The sequence below is a fragment of the Globicephala melas genome, chromosome 14 (assembly GCF_963455315.2).
Source record: "Globicephala melas chromosome 14, mGloMel1.2, whole genome shotgun sequence".
Classification (NCBI taxonomy): Eukaryota; Metazoa; Chordata; class Mammalia; order Artiodactyla; family Delphinidae; genus Globicephala; species Globicephala melas.
Window position 1 is genome coordinate 46076196 of NC_083327.1, and position 16832 is coordinate 46093027.

Here is a 16832-nt window from a genome sequence, read left to right on the forward strand (position 1 = left end):
GCCAAGAGAAAACTGATGATCCTCTTCTTACTACTAGGGTGTGCAAACCTTCCTCAGAATTCCAAACACATAAGACAATTATTTCATACTTTTTAACTGGGAATTTTTTATTTTTCTTAATTTTTGGTGTCTTATGCTACCTGTCATTTACTGATACCATATCTGGATAAAATACAGAACATAAAATTGAAAAGGAAAATAAAATAGTTCAGCTACCAAAGTTATCATTGTATCTGAGATTCCAAGGTTCATTGCTTCCACTTATATTGGCCTACACTACCTCAATGTCAATCCTCATTATTCTTCATAACGAAACATGGGAAGAGAACAAGAGCTGGGTTCGAAAGACATAACTGAAATTACTTTTAACAGAACCACAGACTGAAGGCAAGTTCAAGGCCTTCCAATTATGTCTTTTCTGACAACGAACTTTTCAAATCTGAAACTTCTCAGACCACAGCCGTTTTAGGACTTAGTACCAACCCACAGTAACCTTGAGGATAAGTAATGGAAGCCAGTTCTGCTCCCACTAACTGAGTGGTTGTCCTGAAAGAGCACCAAGGACAGCAAGAGCTGAGCCTCTGAGGGACAGGGAATGAGCAAGGGCAGCAAGGATGGTCACAACTGTGACCAGGAGCTAAGTGACCTCAGGACCATCCTAAGTAAAGCTGCAGGACACAGTGATTTTGTACATTGTGTGAAGTCTCACATTGGGCATTGGCAATTTCATCGTTCAACCCAAACAACGCTGATCCAAGAGAAAGAGACCCTTAAAAATGTATAAAGGGCCTCTTCTCGGGTATTGGCCACTCAGGAAGAGAAGGAAGAATGCTTCCGTTGTTGAGCACCTTCTATTTACAACACACCGTACTGGGGCTTTTCATATGTTGTTTCATTTCATTGAATCTTCTCAACAACCTAAAGAGGTAGATATCATCATCCCATTTTACAAATGAGAAAACTTAAGTTTAAGAAAGCAATAAAGCAAGGATTTAAACATGGTCTGTGTACTGGGTTGAATAATTCCCCCCAAAATTCATGCCGCCCAGACCTTGTGAATGTGACCTTGTTTGGAAATAGGGTCTTTTCAGATGTAATTAAGTCAAGATGAGATCATACTGGATGAGGGTGGGCCCTAAATCCAATGACCAGTGCCCTCTTAGGAAAGAGAAATTTGGACACAGACACATACAAGGAGAACATCATGTGATGACAGAGCCAGAGACTGTTGTGATCCATCTACAGACCAAGGAATGCCAAGGATTGCCAGGCATCACCAGAAGCTAAGAAGAGGCAAGGAAGGATGCTTCCCTAGAACGCAGTCCTGCCAGCACCTTGATTTCAGACTTCTAGTCTCCAGAACTGCTAGAGAATAAATATCTGTTGTTTTAAGCCACCCAGTTGGTCGTACTTTGTTCCAGCTTCCCTGGAAAACTCATACAGTCAGCTCAGCTCCCAAGTGCATGCACCTTGCACTACGACCACCACTGCACCTCAGCAAGTACACACGAGTATCCTGACTGAAGAAGATATTCTGAGATACTGTGAGGTACTCTGAGACAGATAATACATTCTATTATACCATAGTCCCTCTCCTGAGAGCAGAGACTTGGGGGCAAGGAAATGCAGAGTATTTATGGAGCCATGCACTTAAGGTGTTACTGAGGGGAATACACTACAGGGGTCCTAGTGGTGTGGCCTGGTTGGTGAACATAAATGCAGTCACAGACCACCAGGATGGTTCTGCAGGTCAGAATGTATTTTGCTCTGCATGAAAAAAAAAAAAGTGACAGAAATTTCAAGAAAGTTTCAGTTAGAAATATGGCCCACATAATTCTCTAGCATGAGCAGGAAATTTTTTTAAGGCTATGGGAATGCCAGAGCAAGATGAAGCAAAAATAGATCTAAAGCTCAAGTTGCCAGGACTATAATTATGGAAGTGACTTTTGTCCTTGGAGCATCTTAAAAGATGGCTTCAGAGTCCCGTGAGGGGAGTGTCTGTGGAATTTGGAATTCTCCCCTCAAGTTGGCACAACATCAGCCCATCTGAGCCAGTTATGATTCACAGAGCTCCCCATACTGGCCAGATCTGAGGTTGCATATGTTCATCAGGTTTTCATCAAAGGCACATTTTCAGTCCCTGGGAACACACTACAAACTGTAATCTTGACAATAGAGAGAGAATCCTGGGCTGCCTATGCACAGCAGGCCATTTCGGATGTTGACCTGATTTTACATTCTGAAAAATACCTAACTCATTGTCAATTCTCACTAGACCTTATTCATCTTCCTAAAACAAATTAACCTCAGAAATTTACATGCATACCATCATCTAACATCAAACGTCAGCTCAGAATAGGTACTAAGTAAATATTAGTTACATGCTCAAAAGATTGAATTGTTTCCATCGACAAGCAGTTGCAGATTTCTGAGAAGAATGACTACCTGCCTTGTAATTGAGTGCCAAGGCTGACCACTAGGAATTGTGCAGAGAACCTAATGATGCATGCAAGGCCCTTAAACTAAAGATCCTTTGTGTTTATTTATGAATAACGTTCATAAATAGTGTTACTTTTTATCTAATAATACCTTACAATTAACTGCTTAGGTCTTTGTAGTTTACAAAGCACTTTTGCAAACGGACATACCTGATCTCAAGGATATAGTACATAAGTCTGCCTCCATTATCATCAGCTTTTTCCCACTGTATTGAATTTTTACTCCCTTCTGATAATTTTGGAATGCCTGGTTTACTTGGGACTCCAGCTTTGGAAACAAAAGAAAATCTGATTTGTATGTTAGAAGTATAAAATATTCTGCAAAACATCTTTCTATAGACTGTATTTACTCAGAGGAAAGCCAGATATATTAAAGGAATATTCAGAAAATTATTCAAAAATTTTATTCAAGAAATATTCAAAAATTCTCATATGATTGCATATTTTTAAATGTGTAACTGAGGTTTTTATTAGTGACAGATGAGATGGATTAGTGACAGGAGTAACAATAGATCTTAGCCTGACACGAAATAAGTGATGCAAATAAAAAGAATTATTGTAAGTTTGGGAGCACTTTCCCTTGATTCCTATAGGGATCAACTTGGAGTTATAGTATACCTTTTAGAACACTAGTTAATTTAATATACTTGTTAAATATTTTTTATTTTGGGCATCTGGTTATAGTAGTCAGTAGTAAATATTTGAACACTCAGTGACACTGTTTTCATTTAGTTCTTACTGCAAAATATCATAGCTAGACAGGAAATCAGAATACTGAAATAATTTTGCCCAGTTCAGGATCCTGCAATACCAGATGAGTATTATCTCATTATTGCCAGTAAGGACTCCTACCTCTTTTCAGTTTCTTCAGTCAGCCTCTAGAGATAGTAATTTACTCTTTTAAGAAAAATCTCAACCTCTAGGATTAGTGAAGTAAGCGATGAGAAAGGAATTGAGAAACGTCTAAAGTTTTCTAAGTGCGGAATATGTTAGCACTCACCTTTAGTCTTAAAGCTTTCTGGAAGTGAGGTGCTATTTTCTCCTGTCCTGTACACCACCACTACTAGGACATTATAGAAAGTATAAGGCTGTAGACCTGTGATGTTACAAACATAAGCAGGACCTTGGCTGCACGAAGCTTTAACATGGTAAAACTCATTGTTCTTCCACTAGAAAAAGAAGTCTCAATTAACATTTTGTTTCTTTAAGAAAAACATTTTAAACATAGAAATTCAAAATCTTGTGGCAATTAAAATTTAAAGTTTACTTTCTATTAAAAAATAAGAGCTCCTTTATGAGTGTTTGATCCCAAATATTATCCTTACCACCAACAGCAATTTTATTTTTTATGACAAGCTATAAGTGACTTGAATGGTGGTCCTTAAGATAAGTCCAAGGTGGGAAGTGCACCCCTGAGTATATATCATCAGGGAAGATTCAAAGCTTGACTTCTTGTTATCCCTAATCAAAGGCATTTTTATTAAATCAGGATGACTGAGAACACAAATTTACACCTGAGGGGAAATGATGGATCAAAACAGTGATACTTTCAATTCCACGGATTTGCTAATTTCAAAGTAATAATATTTTTACATATTTTGATTCTTTGAAGAAGTCCACAGTGACTTATAAATTAAAACATTTAGTTTTTCCTCCCCAAACCCTCTTCAGACATCTAACCAACATTCCTTATATTTATACATAGGAAGCCTAGTTCCCTAAAAGAAGGACATTTTTGCCCACCATCACTCAGTCACTAAGTAGCAAGGTTACAAGTTAAATATAGGAAATGTTACTTTCATTTCACTGGGTCTCTAATTATAGCTATCTTAAACTTCTTTCTTTGAAACACTGCTTTAAAAAAATTTGTATGTTTGGACCCTTAATATCTTGTTTGAAAATGATGATTTTTTTCAATGTACAAATAGGAAAAGACAGAGGCATTCTGTCAAGGGTTCTTCTTGTCTTTTCCTCAGTAGAGTTTCCTAAGAAGGTCAGTTTCCATAAATAAACCTGACTTTACATCTCCTTTTTCATTTAGCACTCACAAGGTCATGCCATTTCATTGGATGGGCACTTTATATTAGTTTTCTGTTCAGTTAGAAATGATTCTCTGTAGCACCTTCAGGAAGTAGACCACCTGGTTCCAGAAAGAAAGAGGAACAGAAGGAATGAAAAAAAAAACAAAAACCAGAAATGCTGATGTCAGAGACATTGCCTGTTAAACTCATAAATGTCTCAATCCCACTGAGACATATAGCCTAATGAAACAGATGCACTGGGTCCTTAATATTTATGCTGAACTTTCTGAGAGAGACAGAGCGAGAGAAATGCTGAGCCCTGGCTCAAAAATTTTAGCCCTTTTTGGTCCTGCCTCCTTAATGCTCTGTCATAGAAGCCTTCAGTGAATAGTCTAGATGGCCCAACATTCCACACCAACCAGAAATTATCAGAGCTCCTTGGAATGTCAGGGAGATGTTTGACCAGGGGCTTTGCTGGAAAACTGTGGAGTATTGACCTCACCACAGCAATGAATGTTCTGGGCAGACCATCAGCTTGGAGAGGTACCACGGGCTACCCCAGTAAATCACAAGGGAGTTGGGATTTTCCATTCATCAGAGGCCAACAGGTGCAGGGGGGGAAGGCTACCACAGAGAATTTCCAAATTCTTGGGCAAGGGTGTGAGGGAAATGGTGCAGACTATGGTGCAAACTCCGTGTCTCAGTTTCAGAGACTGAAACTTCAGAAATGTTTGGTTCTGGTAGGGATTCCCCTGGACAGCTGAGAAAAAGACAATTGTAATGAATTTCCATGAAAAAAATTTACCAAAGCAAAATTATTTGTTTCTCCTCAATCTTAAATTGAATATGTTCTTCTGCTATACATTGTTGTGAGAAAGAATCTATGAAATTTAAGACCAAGATAAAAATTTAGCCTTGTGCTCTAATTCCCTCATTTTTCCATGTAAGGAAAAGATGAAGACTGGAAGTTTATCCTTTTCTCCTTTCCTTTCTAAAAAAAAAAATCCATTAAAATATTTACTCACCCTCATCACTCACCCCTCAGAGTTTCAGTGTGGCGTTACAGGACCATTGCTAGCTGTCCTATCATTATGAGTTAGATTCAACTTGCTCAAAAGAAATAGAACTTTCTGACTAGATGTAACACAGCCTTCTACTGTGCTCATCGGTTAGTACTTGTAGGTGGTCACGCATGTAGAAATTACTATCTTACATGTTCAGCTTCATGATTTCTTAAGTGGTCTATCTGGAACCTGTGCTGAGCAAGTGTAGTGGAAGTTTTGAAAGAAAAAGCATCCCATGAAAGTCATGAGGACTGAGCCAGGTGGCCCCTGTCTGCTGCCCCTCTCCCAAACTTTGCGAAGCTGGGTGGGTGACGATGACTCATGTTCCTTCTGTGTATGAACCAAGGAGAACCTCTGTAAGGATGAGTCAGCCCTGAGGGTCCTCCCCTGCACGGTTGTGATATCTGACTCATCAGGGTGCCTTACTGGGTCTCTGGCTTCTCATCAGTAAAACGAGAGGCTGGAGTCATCACCTCTAAGGTCCTTCCTCAGTTCACGTCTTTGATCTGGGAAATGAGCTTTACATCCCTCCCCTTGACCTCAAACTGAACCACATTAAGCTCACCTAAATAGATGTCCCCAAAGAGATGATCCTTTAATTTCTCCAATTTAAAACTGAATTTTTATGAAATGACCATTTTTTAAATAGGCAACAAATCATCATAAACATGCTCAATGGAAAAGATCTGATTGAACTATGGTCTTTGGTCTTACCAACTTAATATTCACTGCTGTTTTATATTTTTCATAGTTTTTATCTAAAAGTACAAGATTATAAAAAATATTTTACATAGAAAAATTTTAAACCTCTGGGGAGCAACTCCATTTTTTTTGTTTGTTTGTTTTTGTTTTGTTTTGTTTTTTTGCGGTACGCGGGCCTCTCACTGTTGTGGCCTCTCCCGTTGCGGAGCACAGGCTCTGGACGCGCAGGCTCAGCGGCCGTGGCTCACGGGCCCAGCCGCTCCACAGCATGTGGGATCTTCCCAGACCGGGACACGAACCCGTGTCCCCTCCATCGGCAGGCGGACTCTCAACCACTGCGCCACCAGGGAAGCCTGCAACTCCATTTTTAAAGAAAAGTGAGGTCATGACTATACTGATTTGTTTTTAAGTTCCCACTAAACAAAACACTCCTAACCAATCTTTACAAATGCAGACACACAAATATATAATAATGAAAAATGAAACATCACAGTTATAAAATCGTAATCATCTATTAAGTACATCAGTATAAAAATTAATGTAGACTTTCCCTAGCAGTGAATTAATTAGATTAACTGATGCTTAATAAATTCAGTGGGCATTTTTACATTGGTTAAAGAGTGAAGATTTTTGGATGAGGAGCCATTTAAACTAGTTTACATGCCAAGATCCAACTAGTTTAGAATAAACTAGTTTTATATTTTACTTCTCTCCTGTTGCTATTCAGCCCTGAAATGGCTGAAAGAACATTTCTAAACAAGGTTTTAGATTTATGTTTGTTCATTTCTTTCCATTTTTTTTTTTCATAGAAAACAGCAAATTGCTATGGACTTTAAACTGAAGAGCCATGCTGGAAACATCTAAAGTAAGTAAAACATTATGAAACCAGTAAACCATAATTTATACCCTTTTATGTGAAGCCTTTTAAGAGCAAATGAATCTCACTGGGAATTTTTTTCCGTCAGAAATTATACCACTTCTATCTGGCAAACCTGAATCAATGAATCTTGTCAAATATATTGCTCATTTATACAACTGGATGCCCTAGAGATATCTTTTAAAAGGCCTTTTGATTTATTCTATAGCATAAAACAAAGATTTGCATTAAAAGTGTACAGTGAGGGTTTCCCTGGTGGCACAGTGGTTAGGAATCTGCCTGCCAATGCAGGGGACACGGGTTCGAGCCCTGGTCTGCGAAGATCCCACATGCCGCGGAGCAACTAAGCCTGTGTGCCACAGCTACTGAGCCTGCACTCTAGAGCCTGTGAGCCACAACTACTGAGCCCTCGCACCACAACTGCGGAAGCCCACGTGCCCTAGAGCCCGTGCTCCGCAACTAGAGAAGCCACCGCAATGAGAAACCTGCACACCGCAACGAAGAGTAGCCCCCGCTCGCTGCAACTAGAGGGAGCCCACGTGCAGCAATGAAGACCGAAAGCAGCCAAAAAAATAAATAAATAAAATTTTTTAAAAAAAGTGTACAGTGAGATGTACCTTTTGGAGTTCAAACCAAAATCTGATAAGGTGAACATTAGATGGAGCCTTCCAATCTAATTGCAAACTAGTGCTCCCTGGAACCAAGGCATGAGGTTTCTCTGGCGTGTCAAACGTTTCCACAGTGACAGGATGACTCTCCGTGCACCACATTTCCTCGGCGTGGCAGGCCAGAACCTTTTTGTAGGAAAGAACAATTGCTTAACTTTTCTAGAACCTTGCACTTGAGAATGGCAATAAAAGTACCCAATATACTCGCCGTACTTTTAACACATAGAGTTTTCCACCAGACAGTCTAGTAACAAGGAGAGAGAGCCTCCCATTTGGATAGTCACTTTGCCTTAGTGGAGTCTCAGGAATGGGAGCCAGTTGAGAGATTGCCACCTGATAGCGGACTGCCTCTTTCGGTCCATTTGGCTTGTGAGATTCTCTCCAGGATATAACGAGGCTGGTGTCTGACTGCACGCTTGTGTTAATGAGCCAAACCGCCTCTGGTACTGAAATAAATAGCAGTGCACAATAAGGCATGTTGCAACAGCACTGAAAGATGGAAAGAAGTAATAGGGTCTTGATTGAGGAATAGGCATATCATGTGAGCAGAATGAATGACAGATGTTCCAAAGGAAAGCCAGCCTCCTCCATAATGGTAAGTTAACAGGCTGCCTGAAAGGCTCTCGCTTATTTTTGCCTAATGACTAAATCATTCTCTGGCTGCCGCTCAAGGATATGGCCAATGATGAATAATCCAATTCGGGTGAGTTTTGTGAATGGCATCAGAGATGTGTGAAAGAAATGGCCTCCCCTCGTAATAATCGCCACCTCTTACAACACCTTTTCAGATTCTAAATCCACTTTCTTTAAGGCAATGATGTTATATTACTTTACAACTCAGTAGCCTTGGTAAAATTCGCATAGAGAAAAGGCTTGGCTTTCCTAGGTTTCACCACGTGTACAGAGACCTGTAAATACATGGGAAGAGAGTGACACTGTGAGGTGAGACCAAAGAATGTGTTTCCAGACACATAGAATTGATGATGATGTTTTGCCATGTAGTTGCTTTTCATTTTGATGGGATATTTTCCATCATCTTCTGGTGTTCGAGTAAGGATCATGTCAACAGAATATTCTCCTAGAAATACATTTTTCTTATTAAGCTTAAAAAAACTCACATAATAAAGATAACTTAGCATCCAGATAAAAACCAAGTATAGGGCTTCCCTGGTGGCTCACTGGTTAAGAATCCACCTGCCAATGCAGGGGACACACGTTCGAGCCCTGGCCCGGGAAGATCCCACATGCTGCAGAGCAACTAAGCCCATGCACCACAACTACTGAGCCTGTGCTCTAAAGCCTGTGGGCCACAGCTACTGAGACTGCATGCTACAACTAATGAAGCCCACGCACCCTGAGCTCATGCTCTGCAACAAGAGAAGCCACCGCAATGAGAAACCTGTGCACCACAGCGAAGAGTAGCCCCCGCTCGCCGCAACTAGAGAAAGCCCACGCGCAGCAATGAAGACCGAATGCAGCCAAAAATAAATAAATAAAATAAATAAATTTATTTTTTAAAAAACCCCAAAAAACAAATATAGGCACACACAAGCACATATATCACAAAATTCCACTCTAGAAAATCCCACACCACACCCGTAACTCACCTCCACTTTTAGTTTTTCCCCAAATCTCTTTTCCCAGAGGTAATTGTTCCAAAGGATCTGAATAATAATTCCTTACAGCTGTCCGTATCACATATGTTGAAAATGGTTGTAAACCTTCAATAAGGGCTATACTCTGCTGAAATTCCTGTAATTAATTTTTAAAAATCAGTGTCTTATTTTTTGTACAAACGGGGAGAAATTATTTAATCAAAGAGAAAAAAACTAAAAGACTCAAATATTTTTAATTCATCTTTAAATCTTGGATCATGAGTGACAATCTTCACTGTCCTAGTCTGCCCAGAATGTCTCCAAGAATAAATGCCAAATGATTGGCAGCCTCAGTCAGTTGTGACATAATCATTTCACTTAGGAAGCTGAATTCCCAGAGCACACTATCTCATTAGCGTTGCATTAGAAATTCAGCAGGAAGGTATTGTAAGGATGTGACACATCCGTGAATACAATAAAAGAATAAGCTACATTATCTAATCATTCTCAGAAATAAACTTTAAGAAACTAAAAAGGCTTTCCTTACACTAATGGTTCTCAATTTTGGTTACACTTTGGAAACGTCTGGGAAGTTTTAAGAAAATACTGATACCTGGGTCCCACCCCTAAAGATTCTGATTGCATTGGTCTGAGGTGAAGCATGGGCTCAGAAATTTTAAAAGCTTCAATGTGCTGTCAAGTTTGAGAACCACTCACTGCCTTTGGCCCATATTAATCGTTATGAAGACAATAAGAGATAAGCTCTAATAAGAGAAATGACAGAAACCCAATCTTGGTCAGCCAAATGATCCAATCTGTCTCTGAAACGACTCCTGTTAGAAATGTGTAAAGAAAGGTTAAAATAGACAAAATTTTAAAATAAATAAATAAATAAATATATATATATATATATATTTTTTTTTTTGGTGGTACGCGGGCCTCTCACTGCTGTGGCCTATCCTGTTGCGGAGCACAGGCTCCGGACGCGCAGGCTCAGCGGCCATGGCTCACGGGCCCAGCCGCTCCGCGGCATGTGGGATCCTCCCGGACCGGGGCAGGAACCCGCGTCCCCTGCATCAGCAGGCGGACTCTCAACCACTGCGCCACCAGGGAAGCCCAAAAATAAATACATTTTTTAAAAATAGACAAAATAAAGGAAGTTACAAGAATCAGAAAGAAAGTATATAGTGCTTAACCTCCAATAGATGATGGTCAATTTCACCTTTTGACTTGATTATAAAATAAGCACAAAGAAAAATACTGGATACATACAATTCCATCTCAAAGACAACTGGAACACCAGGCCAATGATGGAATGAATTGTCTCCATTCATTCATTCAAGAAATATCTAGTAATGCCTATACAATGCCAAGTAGTATGCTAGGTGCTAGGAATACAATGATGAATAAAAACGTAGTCTCTGCATAACAACACATTTCACAACATATAGAAAATAAACAAAAATATAATGTACAATTTTTATATTAGCTACATGCTATGGAGGAAAGGTATACAGAAATGTTCTTTCTGTCCAGTTCATTTCTTACCCCTCAGTCTGCTGGAATGGCCACAAAAACAAGTCTGTATCACTTTCTGGGGATAATTAGATAATTAGGGAGGGAAACAAACCCAGCTCTTTTAGGACACTCAGGAAACAGTCACTATAAGGCAATCTACCGACTGATTAGGGTTAATATATTTCCTTGAAGCTTAACTTACTCGTAGACAAGAGACTAGATAGAACACAGTATGTTTTTGTTTTTTTTACATCTTTATTGGAGTATAATTGCTTTACAATGGTGTGTTAGTTTCTGCTTTATAACAAAGTGAATCAGTTATACATATACATATGTTCCCATATCTCTTCCCTGTTGCATCTCCCTCCCTCCCACTCTCCCTATCCCACCCCTCTAGGTGGTCACAAAGCACCGAGCTCATCTCCCTGTGCTATGCGGCTGCTTCCCACTAGCTATCTACCTTACATTTGGTAGTATATATATGTCCATGCCTCTCTCTCGCCTCGTCACAGCTTACCCTTCCCCCTCCCCATATCCTCAAGTCCATTCTCTAGTAGGTCTGTGTCTTTATTCCTGTCTTACCCCTAGGTTCTTCATGACATTTTTTTTCTTAAATTCCATATATATGTGTTAGCATACGGTATTTGTCTTTCTCCTTCTGACTTACTTCACTCTGTATGACAGACTCTAGGTCTATCCACCTCATTACAAGTAGCTCAGTCATCTGTAAAAGTTAGCATCACAGTGTGTTTCAGAACATAATATAGAAAATACTATGGCTGAGGATTTTATATCAAAAAAAGGCATCTTGTGAAAAGACCAAGACAACGGGCTCCAACCTTACCAGCATTCTATCTTTCAGTTCAGAGCTGTTCTTCCTGTCATTTACTTCTTTGTAATAAAGCAGGTATGTGGGAGTGGGACTGGTGATGCCATCCCACATGTGGTTTGTCTGGACAGGTGGTAATCTGATTGTGAGGCTGGTATTAGTGGTGTTAAGTATAGTTGGCTCTGCAATATCTGAAGCTAGAGACAGAAATGCTCTATCTAAAATAATAATAAAAAGATTATATACACATGTACGTACAAGAGAAACAGCAGATTTATCTAACATCAAGGATAATATCATATTTTCTTTTTATTTAACTGACAAGGTATGGTGCATTGGAGTGTTGGAAATGTTATTCAGGACAGGAAGACACGTTTTTTTCATACGTTTTGAACATGTTAAACGCCTGGGGAAGAGTGCAAAATAACTGGTAATTGCTTACAATTTCCAGCAGATGGAGCTAAACTACCCTTAATTACGTACCTAGACAGTGAATAGCAAAATAAGTTGACCCTTTTTTATTTTGAAGAAAGTAATGAGAGCATTATATCAATCATATTTTTCAATGAATTCCGATTATGAAAACTGATGTTATCTTTAGGACTTTTATTTCTAGGGATATGCGTGTGTGTTCAAACTCAAACAGATATTGCATGGATTTTTTAAATCTCTTAGATGAATTATTTCACCAAAATATGCACTCAGTTTATTTATAAGTTCTCCCATGTTTTCATATTGTATAACTTACGTATTTTATAACTGAATACATTTAAGCAAAGAGGGTTTGTTTTACTCATTTCTCTCCCTCTCTAAGAGGGAATTATACTGAATTTAGAATGACATTGTGACTTTAATGGCAGAGAGAGCTTGTGAAAAAACTCAGAGACCACTTTAGGTTTGAATGTCACCCATGAGGCTATGTAGTGCTGTTTTTGTTTTTGGTTGGTTGGTTTTTATATTTCAAACATTTATTTTATTATGACTCTCAGCAAAAAATATATAGTCAGTTCTGCCATAATGTGATACATGCATTCCTAAAAGTCATTGCATTATACAAAACCCAGAGGATGTGTGGGGAAAATAGAGTGAAGGGCACAACACTAAAAAACTTCATGAGTGACACATTAAACAAACAAGAGAAACAATAAAAATGGTAGCACAAATGTACACGTTAAATGGTTGACATATCTAATCCTATAATACATAGGCATTTTACCTTGAAAAAGACCTGAAATTTTATGCAAAGCTTTTTGACACCACTGGGAGGTCTAAAATATCATCAGGGGAGAAAAAAGACAGAAAGAAGGGAAATTATGGGACTGAGAAGACAAAGAGGCTAGACAGAGAGAATGACAGGACAAGGGTTTCCCGTGTCTAAAGTAGCCTGCCACAGCCCAAGCCATGTATACAGATAGAGATAAATTGTGACCCAGGGCAAACAGCAATCACAACGTGCACCAAACCCTGACCGTCTGGAGCAATGCTGAGAGCACAACGAAGAGTTGGAGGGACAGCCCTGGAGGAGGAAACATTATGAAATTTTCCTGACCCTAAACTGGGAGAACAAGCTGATTAAGTATGTGACTCTCTTACCTGGAAAAGGCTGCAGAACTGAACTGTAAACCAAGATATGCTTACTACTTAGGGCCTCCACCTGGGACAGGATGGCCCCATTGCTTTTCTTTGCCTGATAAATTTGTGTGCTGTCCTTTGCTGTGGAGATCCAATAGAGAAATTGTCCATCCACAGTCAAGCTAACAAGCATTTTTCCTGTTGATGAAAAACAGAAAAGAACATAAAGAACAAAATACATATCTGACATTTTCTACTCTAAGCAATATGTGAAATCCTTTTTCTATAGCATAACTGAGAAATTTTGAATCTTTCTATTATTTCAATATGAAAAAATAATACCTTTATGTCATTAGCCTAAGGATTTTACAGATATTTTCTCATTTTAGCTCCATATCAAGCCAACAAAGCAAATACTATGATTATTAGTCTCATTTTGTATAAGTGGAAACTGAGGCTTCGAGGGGTTAAATAATTCCCCTCAAGGCCACAAAGTTCGTCAAGGGCAGAGCCAGGATTTAAAGCTTACCTGTGTGATTCCACCCCAAACAACACCAGCTGAAGGGAGGTATTAGCTGAGGCACAGGGCTCAGCGCCTTGCTCAGTATATTTATCAATGATTTAGAATGAATGCATAATAAACATATTTATCAAATTTGCAGATAATACATGATTCTTACTGTCCCTAGTACATTCAGTCTTTGACTTATTCAAAAATATCACAACAGAATCGTGAAATGGATTGAAATTTAATAGCAACAAATATAACATCCTAAATTCAAGGTTAAAATTAAAACTGTAAATGAGGAATGAAAGAATTTCTGGCTTAATAATAGTTAACATGAAAAAGACTATGGGTTCTTCAAATGGCAGGCAGCCCAAAGACCTGATGTCACTTTTAGCTGCAGTAAAAGAAGACCTAGGAAGTCACAGGCCCTCTGTGCTGACCAGAACATACTGAAAGTACAGTGAGTCCTTATGGGACAACATTTAAGAGAACTAAGCAGCTAGAGCGAAACCTCAGGAGGGTGAATAGGGCAAAGAAAGATCTAGAAGCCATACTACCTAAGGGGTACTTAGAGATACTTGAATTTTTTCCTCTAAAGGAAGTGCTTAGCATGGGCTCTGGCAGCTCTTTCCACATAGTTGAGTCGCTATCATGTGGAAAGTGATTGATTTATTCTTTGTAAATTTAGAAGTCAGAACTCGGGCCAATGAATGAGAGGAATGGGGAGAAAACTTCGGCTAAACATAAGAAAAATATCTAGCGTTTAGAATTGTGCAAAAATTAAACAGACTTCCTTATAAGGTAGTAAATTGTTTTATAAACAGGTGCTCAAAGAAGGCTGTTTTGGTAGAGGGGATTTCTTCCAATATTATGTCAGCTAAATGATCTCTAAAGTCATTTTAATTTTCTAATTTTTGGATTATGGATTTCAATTGTGGCTTCATGAAAGACTGACTAGTTCTATAGCTATAAAATAATGGCCCAATAGATAACTCTTGTGTGTCAGATGTTAAAGAAAAATTATCCTGACACTTGTTTAAATGGTAAGGAAGACTTTAATCAAGGCTGCTGCAATATTGCAGTAGGGGAGGGAGATGTGCACAACTCCAAATACAACAAAGACAACTGGGGGTTGTATCCAACAGGCAGAGGGAGAGAGCAGTCAAGAAAATTACTAAGAGGAGACATCAATGGAGGGGGATTCTTGCTAAACTGGCCTCATAGGATTTTTGGCCAAGAACATCAAGGGTGGGGGTGAAGAACTTTATCAGATACCAAGACGAGGGATTCTCTCTAAACTGATTTGGCAAGATTCTTGCTAAAACTGGACTCAGCAAGGATGGACAGGGAAGACCAAGTTTGAGGCCTAGTTGAGAAAAGGGCTCACAGGAGCGTAACTAAAGTTTGATCCGGGAGTTCCCTGGTGGTCCAATAGTTAGGACTCTGGACTCGGTGCTTCCACTGCAGGAGGCATGGATTTAATCCCTGGTTGGGGAACTAGGATCCAGCAAGCTACTCGGCGTGGCCCAAAATAAAAAAAAAAAAAAAAGAGCAATTAAAGTTTGATCAAGGAAAGAGTCTTTGTCACACATTCAACAGAATCAAGTTATTCTCCTAATAAGAGAAGTTCAGAATATTATCTCCACTCTCAAGCCCATTGAAAGTACATTGGAGTTGCTTCTAAAAGGCTCTGGGGGCTTCCCCGTTGGCTCAGCGGTTAAGAATCCACCTGCCAATGCAGGGGACATGGGTTCGAGCCCTGGTCCAGGAAGATCCCACATGCTGCAGAGCAACTAAGCCCATGCATCACAACTACTGAACCCACGTGCCACAACTACTGAAGCCCGCGTGCCTAGAGCCTGTGCTCCACAACGAGAGAACAGCAATGAGAAGCCTGCGCACCACAAGGAAGAGTGACCCCACACACACTCGCCGCAACTAGAGGAAGCCGGCACGCAGCAAGGAAGACCCAACGCAACCAAAAATTAATTAATTAATTAATTTAAAAAAAAAAGCTCTGGCTGGTATGTCAACAAAACCATACATAAAGTTACAACACACAGACACACACACATTTGCAATTTCAAAACTTTACTATATAAACCAGCAATACCCAATATCACTTTTTAAAAAATAAATTTATTTATTTATTTGTTTGTTTGTTTTTGGCTGCGTTGGGTCTTCATTGTTGCACACGGGCTTTCTCTAGCTGCAGTGAGCGTGGGGGGCCACTCCTTGCTGCGGTGCTCAGACTTCTCACTGTGGTGGCTTCTCTTGTTGCGGAGCACAGGCTCTAGGCACGTGGGCTTCAGTAGTTGTAGCACGTGGGCTCAGTAGTTGTGGCACACAAGCTTTGTTGCTCCATGGCATGTGAGATCTTCCCAGACCAGGGATCGAACCCGTGTCCCCTCCACTGGCAGGTGGATTCTTAACCACTGCGCCACCAGGGAAGGCCCCCCAGTAGCACTTTTGATGATGGAAATATTTTACATCTGTGCCGCCTAATACAGTGACCATTAGCCTCTGTGGGTTTTGATCATTTAAAATGTGACTAGTGTGGCTGAGGAATTAAATTTTGAATTTTATTTAATTTTAATTAATTTAAACTTAAATCACCACACATGATTAGTGATTGGATAGTGAGGACTAGACCCTTAAGAACATATGGGGGTATTTAGAGTGTTTTTTTTCTTTTGCAATTACTCCTAATTAGAAGACTTCCAAGTGACTTTAGACTTTCAAATATTTCCTCCACAAGATTGTGAATTTCAACAGATAGACCTGTCAAGTATTGACCAAGTCATGCTGAACGTGGAGGCAATGAAATCATCAGCACGGGGGTGGAGTACTGGTGGGAAGATCAGGGATGCCGTAGTTAGGCTCAGTTTCAGATACCAGCTCCTCTATTAACTATGGCCCTTTGGACAAATTACCTTTCTCAGCCTCAATTTCCTCATCTGTAAAATGTGGATACTAGTAT

The 16832-nt window shown here is 39.6% G+C and overlaps 1 protein-coding gene across 2 annotated transcripts in view; it reads right to left on the minus strand.

Moving 5' to 3' along the window:
* ROS1 (ROS proto-oncogene 1, receptor tyrosine kinase) overlaps positions 1 to 16832 on the minus strand; it is a 112293-nt gene that overhangs the window by 35859 nt on the left and 59602 nt on the right. The window contains exons 27-34 of one of the 2 annotated variants that reach the window (XM_060283664.1): positions 16748 to 16750; positions 13366 to 13542; positions 11788 to 11990; positions 9438 to 9582; positions 8044 to 8276; positions 7780 to 7956; positions 3499 to 3667; positions 2649 to 2766 (exon numbers count right to left, since the gene is read on the minus strand). In XM_060283664.1, the coding sequence (XP_060139647.1) occupies positions 2649 to 2766; positions 3499 to 3667; positions 7780 to 7956; positions 8044 to 8276; positions 9438 to 9582; positions 11788 to 11990; positions 13366 to 13542; positions 16748 to 16750 (1225 nt within the window). The remainder of the gene's footprint in view (positions 1 to 2648; positions 2767 to 3498; positions 3668 to 7779; positions 7957 to 8043; positions 8277 to 9437; positions 9583 to 11787; positions 11991 to 13365; positions 13543 to 16747; positions 16751 to 16832) is intronic. The other variant, XM_060283663.1, reaches the window with a different exon arrangement.